Source organism: Lepidochelys olivacea, assembly GCF_965140295.1.
Source record: "Lepidochelys olivacea isolate rLepOli2 genome assembly, chromosome: 1".
Lineage (NCBI taxonomy): Eukaryota > Metazoa > Chordata > Testudines > Cheloniidae > Lepidochelys > Lepidochelys olivacea.
In genome coordinates, this window is record NC_140411.1 from 288,200,208 (window position 1) to 288,210,316 (window position 10,109).

Below are 10,109 nucleotides of genomic sequence, written 5' to 3' on the forward strand. Positions count from 1 at the left end.
CGGGTGTCTGGGGGTGCGGGAGGTGGAGGCTGGGAGGAGCTGTGCGGGCGAGGGCGGGTGTCTGGGGGTGCGGGAGGTGGAGGCTGGGAGGAGCTGTGCGGGCGAGGGCGGGTGTCTGGGGGTGCGGGAGGTGGAGGCTGGGGGGAGCTGTGCGGGCGACGGGGGGTGTCTGGGGGTGCGGGAGGTGGGGGCTAGGGGGAGCTGTGCGGGCGACGGGGGGTGTCTGGGGGGTGCGGGAGGTGGGGCTAGGGGGAGCTGTGCAGGCGACGGGGGGTGTCTGGGGGGTGCGGGAGGTGGAGGCTGGGGGGAGCTGTGCGGGCGACGGGGGGTGTCTGGGGGTGAGGGAGGTGGGGGCTAGGGGGAGCTGTGCGGGCGACGGGGGGTGTCTGGGGGGTGCGGGAGGTGGGGCTAGGGGGAGCTGTGCGGGCGACGGGGGGTGTCTGGGGGTGCGGGAGGTGGAGGCTGGGAGGAGCTGTGCGGGCGAGGGCGGGTGTCTGGGGGTGCGGGAGGTGGAGGCTGGGAGGAGCTGTGCGGGCGAGGGCGGGTGTCTGGGGGTGCGGGAGGTGGAGGCTGGGGGGAGCTGTGCGGGCGACGGGGGGTGTCTGGGGGTGCGGGAGGTGGGGGCTAGGGGGAGCTGTGCGGGCGACGGGGGGTGTCTGGGGGGTGCGGGAGGTGGGGCTAGGGGGAGCTGTGCAGGCGACGGGGGGTGTCTGGGGGGTGCGGGAGGTGGAGGCTGGGGGGAGCTGTGCGGGCGACGGGGGGTGTCTGGGGGTGAGGGAGGTGGGGGCTAGGGGGAGCTGTGCGGGCGACGGGGGGTGTCTGGGGGGTGCGGGAGGTGGGGCTAGGGGGAGCTGTGCGGGCGACGGGGGGTGTCTGGGGGTGCGGGAGGTGGAGGCTGGGAGGAGCTGTGCGGGCGAGGGCGGGTGTCTGGGGGTGCGGGAGGTGGAGGCTGGGAGGAGCTGTGCGGGCGAGGGCGGGTGTCTGGGGGGGCTGTGCGGGCGAGGGCGGGTGTCTGGGGGGTGCGGGAGGGGGGAGCCGGGGAGGCTGTGCGGGAGGCAGGGGTTGCATGGCGGACGCTGGGTGCCGGGGGGGGGTCTGTGCGGGACAAAGGGGGAGGGGCTGTGGGTGGCTGCGGGGAAGGGAGACGGTTTCCTCTGAGCCCGCCCACAGGGACCAGCCACCCCCGCCTCTTACCTGCCGAGCCCCGCCAGGCCGTTCGCAGGCGCCGCGAGAGGCTCCTCAGCGCCGCAGCTTCCCCACAGCGAGCGGCTGGCGCGGGGCGGGGCTCCGCCGAGTCCGGGCGGAGGGCGCATGCGCGCAGAGTCCCCGTTTCCCTCTGCTCCTCCCCCTCCCACACACGCCCCCCTGGGGCTGGTCCGGGTGCGCGGGGCGGTGATCAGCCCACAGCGCCGTCGTAGCACCGCCCCCCCCCGCCCCCGGTGACGTTATGGCAGGATGGTGCCCCAGGGTCTGGCTGGTCTGCTAAGCAGGGCCAGGGCGAGTGGGGCTGAGTCACCCGAACCGTGTTAGGGGACCTGGGGTGGAGCCTCTACACTGATCTCTAAACCTACGTTGAGCATTTTCTGCCTGGGGCTCCGGCAGAGCTATGCACACGCTGAGGGATATTTATGAATTCCTCTGCCACTTTGACTCTGCCCCGCCGCGCACACACACACACGCCCACCCACACCCACCCACACACACACACACACACACACACGACTACAAAGATTCTGGCACCCAAAGGGCCGTTGTCGTCTGTCCCTCCCCCTTTAAATCTGGCTCAGAGGGAGCGCGCACACGCTGTGACTTGGCACCTGGGTCCCATTCTGCACTGAGCCACATGCTGGCAGCTGGGCCCTCCCGTGTCACTACCAAAACTGCTCCTCTCGGTGCCGAGGACCTGAGGGCTTCGCGCTGGTCAGCAAGGTGGGGGGGGGGGGCGCAGGGGCTCTGGGAGGTTGGGGCTGGTAGAAGCGGGTAGGGGCTCTGGTCGGGTAGGACAGGGTGGGAAGGCTGGGGCTCTGGGAGAGGCAGGGGATCTGGTAGGATAGGACTGGAGATGGTGGCTGGGGCTTCAGGAGAATTGGGGAGAGGGGGCTTGGTCCTTCCACCCTTGCAGTCCTTCCAGCACCCATGCCTGCCGTCCACATGGCAGCATTCAGACCTGAATCAGACCAGCCATACCCCAGACTCCCTAGAGCATGGGTGGGCAAACTTTTTGGCCCGAGGGCCACACCTGGGTATGGAAATTGTATGGCAGTCCATGAATGCTCACAATATTGGGGTTGGGGTGCAGGAAGGGGTGAGGACTCTGGCTGGGGGTGCGGGCTCTGGGGTGGGGCTGGGGGGATGAGGGGTTTGGGGTATAGGAGAATGCTCGAGGCTGGGACCGAGTGGGTCAGAGGGCTGGGGCAAGGGGTTGGGGCATCAGGGTGGGGTGCAGGCTTAGGGGTGGGGCTGGGGATGAGGGGTTTGGGGTGAAGGAGGGTGCTCTGGGATGGGATCAAAGGGTTCAGGCTCTGGATGGCACTTACCTCAAGCAGCTCCTGGAAGCAGCGGCATGTCCACCCTCCGGCTCCCAGGTGGCTCTGCGCGGTGTGTGCTGCCCCGTCCACAGACACCACCCTTGCAGCTCCCATCGGCCGCAGTTCCCGGCCAATGGAAGCTGTGGGGGGGAGCAGTGCTTGGAGCAGGGGCAGCATTCAGAGCCCCCTAGCTGCCCCTACGCATAGAAGCCGGATGTGGGACATGCCACTGCTTCCAGGAACCGCGTGGAGCCATGGCACGCATATGCGGAGCAGCCCCCAACCCCGGCTGGAGCAGGGCAAGCCCTGGACCCTGTTCTGCAGCAGGACCTCAAGGGCTGGATAAAATCGGCTGCCGGGCCACACGTGGCCCACAGGCCATAGTTTGTCCACCCCTGCCCTAGAGCCCTCCTGAAATGTGGCTGCTCTAGCCCTTTGACTGTGGTGAACTGTGGGAGAACTTGACGGTCCACCTTGCATGTGACAGGAAGTTTGAACAGCTGCCAATACATCCTGCTGCTCAGTCATTTTGGTCTGTGTGCTCCAAGCCACCAGAGCCAGCAACATGGAGGAGGCGCCTTTTGAAGAACTTCTCTTGCTTGTGCTTTCACTCCTGTCAGGAAAAAGGCATGAGGTGCATTGGTGGACATTTTGGGGCATTTTCTGACCCATTGAAGGCACCTGACAGAGCTTACGATGCAGCAGGAAGAGGAGACCCCTCCTGACATGGCAGACTTGCATTCCCTGATGCTGCTTATGATATTTGTCATAGCCACTGATGCCCCCTACATAGAGTGGTGTGGGCCCACAAGCACAGACTGGTGGGATCACATCATCATGTGGACTTGGGATGACCAGAACTTTCTCATGAAGAAAGCCACATTTCTGAGCTTTGTAGGTAGATTGCCTCCACTCTCCAGTGTAAAGACACCTGCAGGAGGCCTCCCTTGCTGGTCCAGAAGTTTGTTGCTATAACTGTCTGGAAGCTGGCTATCTCAGACTGTGCAGATCTGATGTCAACCAGTTTGGGGTTCGGAAGTCAACTGTGGGAAAAGTAGTGGCAAAGGTTTCTGAGACAATCAAGAGTGTGGTTTTATCCCAAGTGGCTGGCATAAAATTTATTCCTGAAATAAATGTTGGCTTTGAGAAAATAGGGTTTTCAAACTGTGCTGGGGCCATTGATGGGACTCATGTACCCATAGTTTGCCCTCCTCAAGGAGTACATAAACCACAAAGGTTACTACTCCATTGTTATGCAGGCCTTCATGGACCACAGAAGTTGATTTCTGAACATCAACATGGGCTTCACTAGGAAAGATCATGATGCCAGGGTTTTTCTCTGATCATGAATAGACTGGGACACTATTCCCACCAAATGACATTGCCATAAATGGAGTTATTGTCCCCACTGTTATTCTGGGGGCCCCCACATACCAACTTTTGCCTTACTTATGAAACTGTACCTTCATCTAAGAGGCCCTGGTAAAAGACAGTTTAATTACACTCTCAGCGGTTGTTGAATGGTTGTTGAATTTGCTTTTGTCAGCTTGAAATTCCACTGGAGATGTTTACAGACCCATTTGGATGCCAGGGTCATCAATGCTGTCTGCACTATTGCGGGTTGGTGTGCTCTTCACAATCTTTGTGAAGTCAGAAGTGAGCCATTTCCCCCTGAATGGACATAAACAGCAAGAGGCCACTGAATTGGTTCCCTCAGCCAGAAAGTGCACCTGCCACAGCTAGAGCTGGGGAAAGAAGTCAGGGATGCTTTGTGCTCCCACAGTATGGACTTGCATGGCTTGATGGAAGAGGGGGAATGGTACTTTACGAATGCGCTTGTGGGGGGAGGGGCTCACTGTTCGTGGGAGTTTCAGTGCTTCGGGAGGGGTGGTGAGTTTAGTGCCATGCAATATACTTATGAATGACATGACCAATTATCAAAGGAGGATGGTGGTCTTTCACAGTAGGGATTCACTTATGGAAGTGACTGAAGTATGAATTGCTATAGATTACAGTATTGAGGGATAATCTTTGCATACTAATTCCTAGTTGTCCCTGATCATATGTTTACCATTATTATTTTGAATACACTGTATGATATGAAGCAGTGATAGCAAAACCCCTGCCCTAGGTGTCTCCTGGCCACCATTCTCCTTTCCCTTCTTTCCCTGATTGCCACTCCCTTGGCACTGTGGGAGGAGTGGAGGCATCCACAGAGAAGGGAGTCAATATGGAGAGCTGCATGGGGCAAGGTTGCCCTTCCCAGCTACTCAGGGGGTTGCCAGGGGCCACCCACCCATGGAGTCTTCCAAGCTGCTTCTGGACTACAGCACAGGGTAGTGTGCAGGGACTCGGGCTGTGGTGTGGGTGAAGCAGCAGGAGCCACTACTCTTGGAGTCATTACTGATATGAGCTGCTCAGACAGTTCTTTCTGCTGAGCTCTATCCTCCTCCCGTAGCCAATGTTCCAGGAACTGTGAAACAAGTGCTTGCTCCTGTGCTGAAACTCTGTCCTCAAGCTTTACAAACAGCCCGAGCCTTTCCTCTCGCTTCTCACGCCATGCCTTTCTGAGCCTCAAGTCCCTCTGACTTTGGAACTAGACCTGCTTGTTTACCCTCCCCAGAACTTCAACCGTAAGTCCATCAAGGAAATGCTGCTTCTTGTAATGATCCATGGAGGTACCTTGGCCCAGACTTGTGCTGCAGAGTGGGCAAGCTGTGGAGGTACTGGAGCCAGTAGAGGTCAAGGGACCTCAACAGGACAAGATACAGAGGGTTATAGTTTCAAATAGCTCAGTGCAGGAGCACAGAAAAAAATCCCTGTGGAATTTCAAGGACATAAAATGATACTTTTAAGAAACTCAACTTCAGTATATTGTGAGAGGGATGGTTCAGAACACAGAAGCCCCCTGGATGCAGCCTGCTCAATCACAGTGAAAGAAGCAACAGTAAGTTAAAAATGAAAAGCTGGGTTTTTTTTATTTTAGAAAATTGCAGAATTCTTCGGTTTGGAATGGGGCAATGGGGGTTGACATCTGTCAGGCTACAAAAGCTGCTTCTATCATTTCAGGCCTTCCACATTTTGGAGGCCATAGCAGTTCTTGTGGTGCCCGACTGGCAAAGAGAGATGTTCTTCCAAGCTGCTGATGGGAAACTTGCAGTTTATGCAACCAAAGTATTCAAACATATAGTGACTGATCAGCACATCTACGAGTGGAGAGGACTGGTCAGTGACCGAGGTGGTAGCCCTGGAAAATTCACCCTTTCCTGAAAAATAACTACCTATCTGAAGTTCTTGTTTCTGGCAGCTATTAGCACCCAGAATTGGGTCAGATTTCATGAGAGAATCAAGAGGATGCTGCATTAACTTCCACATGGCTTACCTTGTTATGGCTGCATGCAAACATGCAGAACTCCACAGCCTTTCCTCTTGCCCCCTGGCACATTTCTGGACAAGATTTCAAACCCCAGTCATATTTAACACAAATGATTTTGTCACCCATGGACTGCATGGACTACCTCTATCTGAAGTGGACTAGGTTTGTAAATGGAACACATTTCTACTTCCCTGTATGGTTCACTGTTTCTAGGCAGCTCGACAGACCGTTTAGTGGTTACAGAGCAACATACTTACAGGCATGGCAATGCAAGGTTATTATTTTTAAGAAACAGGAATGGCCCTACCTAAACTCTGTGCCTTTCCAGTAAAAATACACTTTCAAAGTGTTCTTTACTGTTTGCATTTCCCAATCACCATTTTGAACTTCATGTGCAGTGGGGGATGGAGAGGGAGGTACCAAGGTCCTGACACACAAACTGCCGTTAGCGGATACATGCTGCTAAGCTGAGGTTTCTCATAAATTTTGCATGGGTTCACAGAGCAGAAATTTCTCCTATTACTGAAGTAATAAACGTTAAAATGGAGCCAGAAACTTACTGGGCTCAGGGGCAGCTTTTGTCCCTTCTGTGTCTGCTGCAGGCTTCACAGCAGGCTGTTCCTTAGGGGGAAGTGTGTGTGTGTGTGGGGGGGATCAAATAGCTCCTCTGAGCATGGACCCAGAATGTGCTGCTGCTTCTACTCCTGCTCCAAAGCCTACTCCGGGACTTGTTTCAGCAACGGAGTGACTTCATTGTGACCTGAAGGTCAGACTAGACGATCATAATGGTCCCTTCTGACCTTAATATCTATGTATCATTCGATGCCTGCTGCTGGCTCCCATCATTCCCCAAGCAAGGCCCCATCCGAGGTGACCAGGTCGTCCTACACCAGGCTGGGAGCAGTACCTAGCACCCGGTCAAACGCCTCATAAAACCAGCATAATGTTGGCGAGTTGCCCAGTGTGCAGCTGTGGTCCCTGTTTTTTCTGCACTCACTCCTGAGCTGCTTAATTCACTCCCTGCGCTGGTCACCAGTCCAGTAAATCTGCAACGCTGACAACTTCTTAACTATCTGCTGGAATGCGTGGTCATTACTGGTGTTCTTACTAAAGTCCACAGTTTTGCTGGCCTCATGCCAGACATTTACCAAATGAAGCAGTGCACTTTGCAAGAGGCTTCTTCTGTTCAGTCTCCATTGCAAACACCGAAGGTTCTCGGATGGTGTATTTGCAACTTAGTGGTCAGAAGTCAATGGAAAGGTTCACGCTGACTCACTGAGCTGCTGCTGTATGCCCAGAACAGGTTGCTTCTGTTTTCACTGCAGTCAACTGGAGATTGTTGGGATTCAGAGGACAAAGAAAGTTGGCTCACAGGATTGTAGAATACTTTGGTGGACTCTCAGGACCCGAGTCAGAGTGGGGCGGGCTGTGTCTACACTGCAAAACAATAAAGCTTGAACTCTGGATCATGGCTTGACTTGGGCTTGGACCCTCCAGCCCTGCAGGGTCCTAGGACCCGAGGTCTGAGCCCCAGTCTGAAGTATTTGTGGGTATATCCACACTGCAATGTAAGCCCAGCCTAACTCCCCTTCTGTCTATACACAAATCATGCTAACCCAGCACTTGGATCCAGAGACCCAGGACCCCATGGGGGTGGAGGGTCTGAGTCTGAGTCAACTCAGGACTGAGGGTTCAAGCCCTATTGCTTTGCAATGTAGATGCAGCCCCACTGGACTCCTGCTCTGGGAGTCTGCCAAAAGTATCCTACAATCCCATGGGCTGATTTTCTATGTCATCTGTTCAGTCAAGTTTTCCCACACTAGCCCTTTGTTCATGGTGCAGAGTGGCCACATTTTGGGAGGACATTAGGAAGTCTGGAATTTGGGTGGTTGGACTCAAGCCCTCATAATGCAGTGTAGATGCTGGAGCCCCAGGTTGGAACCCAGGGTTTAACAAGTCCTAACCTGGGGTTACAAATTACTGTAGATGCTCAAGCCCTAAATTAACAAATGTAGGGTCTGCTAACTTGAGTTCTACTAACTCTGGGCTTTCACTGCAGTGGAGACATACCCTGTGTGTAGACAGAAGGAGGCTCTGGGTTTAAGCTTGAGTCTGAGCCTGGGCTTAAATTGCAACGTAGACATTCCCTTACTGAATAGAGTCAAAGCCCCCTGGACTCCCAGGGAGACCGAGTGCCAAAGGTGCGCTGCCAACCTGCACACATGGAATTAAAAAAAAAAAAAAAAAAAAGGTGGTGGGGTGCCTTTTTATTTGTCCTGTAGTTTCTGAGTCTTAAGGCTCTACTTGGGTCACGTTCTCAAGCTTTTCTAATCTACAAATTATTGAAATCCTGCAAGGCGGGAGACATGTATTTGCTAGGCCATAGATTTCAAAGGGGTGTAAGGGTTACAAAAAAGTGGGCCTCAGAGAAAGAGATATTGGATTTTAAGAGTACAAGTACATGGCCCTGATCCTGCAAACCCTTACCAGTCTCATTCACTGATATTAATTAATTGGAACAGAATCTAACCAATGCTGCCTGAACATAGGTCAGCCAAGATAGAGGGCACATTAGGGGAAAAGTTGATTAAAAAAACATGGTTGTATAACAGACGTTACGAGTGGAAGCAGAATACTTAGTAGAAAGCACAAGCCACTTCTTACTTATTCATTCTCATCTATTGACGAGAGGTAATCCTATGGTCCTTAATCCTTTGAAATGTCTATAATTGGCACCACAATCTGCAGTCCAATTAATTAGCTTGTGTCAAGGTTCCTTCCCCACTCTGAACGCTAGGGTACAGATGTGGGGACCTGCATGAAAAACCTCCTAAGCTTATCTTTACCAGTTTAGGTCAAAACTTCCCCAAGGTACAAAATATTCCACCCTTTGTCCTTGGATTGGCCACTACCACCACCAAACAAATACTGGTTACTGGGGAAGAGCTGTTTGGAAACGTCTTTCCCCCCAAAATACTTCCCAAACCCTTGCACCCCACTTCCTGGACAAGGTTTGGTAAAAAGCCTCACCAATTTGCCTAGGTGACTACAGACCCAGACCCTTGGATCTTAAGAACAATGAACAATCCTCCCAACACTTGCACCCCCCCTTTCCTGGGAAATGTTGGATAAAAAGCCTCATCAATTTGCATAGGTGACCACAGACCCAAACCCTTGGATCTGAGAACAATGAGAAAGCATTCAGTTTTCTTACAAGAAGACTTTTAATAGAAATAGAAGTAAAGAAATCACCTCTGTAAAATCAGGATGGTAGATACCTTACAGGGTAATTAGATTCAAAAACATAGAGAACCCCTCTAGGCAAAACCTTAAGTTACAAAAAAGATACACAGACAGAAATAGTTATTCTATTCAGCACAATTCTTTTCTCAGCCATTTCAAGAAATCATAACCTAACACATACCTAGCTAGATTACTTACTAAAAGTTCTAAGACTCCATTCCTGGTCTATCCCTGGCAGAAACAGCATATAAACAGACAGAGACCCTTTGTTTCTCTCCCTCCTCCCAGCTTTTGAAAGTATCTTGTCTCCTCATTGGTCATTTTGGTCAGGTGCCAGCGAGGTTACCTTTAGCTTCTTAACCCTTTACAGGTGAGAGGAGCTTTCCCCTGGCCAGGAGGAATTTCAAAGGGGTTTACCCTTCCCTTTATATTTATGACAGCTTGCAAACATAATAAAAGACAATACAGTTCCAAAGACATTTGGCTGAGCAAAAATTAATCACTAACAGAATTATTTTGTCAAAATAAACTCATATTTAGCTATCTCTACACACCTCAGAAAAAATCAGACAGTTACATATTGCAAAGTATGTAATGAATGTGGTTAAAGTTAAAACTACTAAGAATACATTTCTTGATGCAGTATCAAATTAAAATAAATTAACTGTTTTTAAACATCTATTTAAAAACAGAGCTCTTATGTGACACATGGTTTCATCACAGGCTGACTCTCAGGCACAATCAGAAAGATGAAAGTTCATTAAAAAACACATTTCATTGTAAACAGAAATCAGCAAAGTTGCTGCTGCTGGTAAAATGATGGTGCAGCTAACATCCTTGACAGGAACCTGTTTATCAATATACCTTGGACTGGTGTATTCCCTGATTGTGGGCTGTGTAACTAATGTGTAGCCTCACAGCACTGCCCAACAAAACTGCACAGCCCAAACTATGGCCCGTGG

At 52.4% G+C, this 10,109-nt stretch overlaps 1 protein-coding gene across 2 annotated transcripts in view; it reads right to left on the reverse strand.

The window, feature by feature from the left end:
- Positions 1–1,323, reverse strand: part of RAB3IP (RAB3A interacting protein) — a 53,469-nt gene extending 52,146 nt beyond the window's left edge. For both annotated transcript variants that reach the window (XM_084609969.1, XM_084609968.1), the window contains exon 1: positions 1,195–1,323. In XM_084609969.1, coding sequence (XP_084466095.1) covers positions 1,195–1,313 — 119 coding nt within the window. In that variant the 5' untranslated portion in view covers positions 1,314–1,323. The remainder of the gene's footprint in view (positions 1–1,194) is intronic.
- Between the last annotated feature and the right edge of the window lie 8,786 nt (positions 1,324–10,109).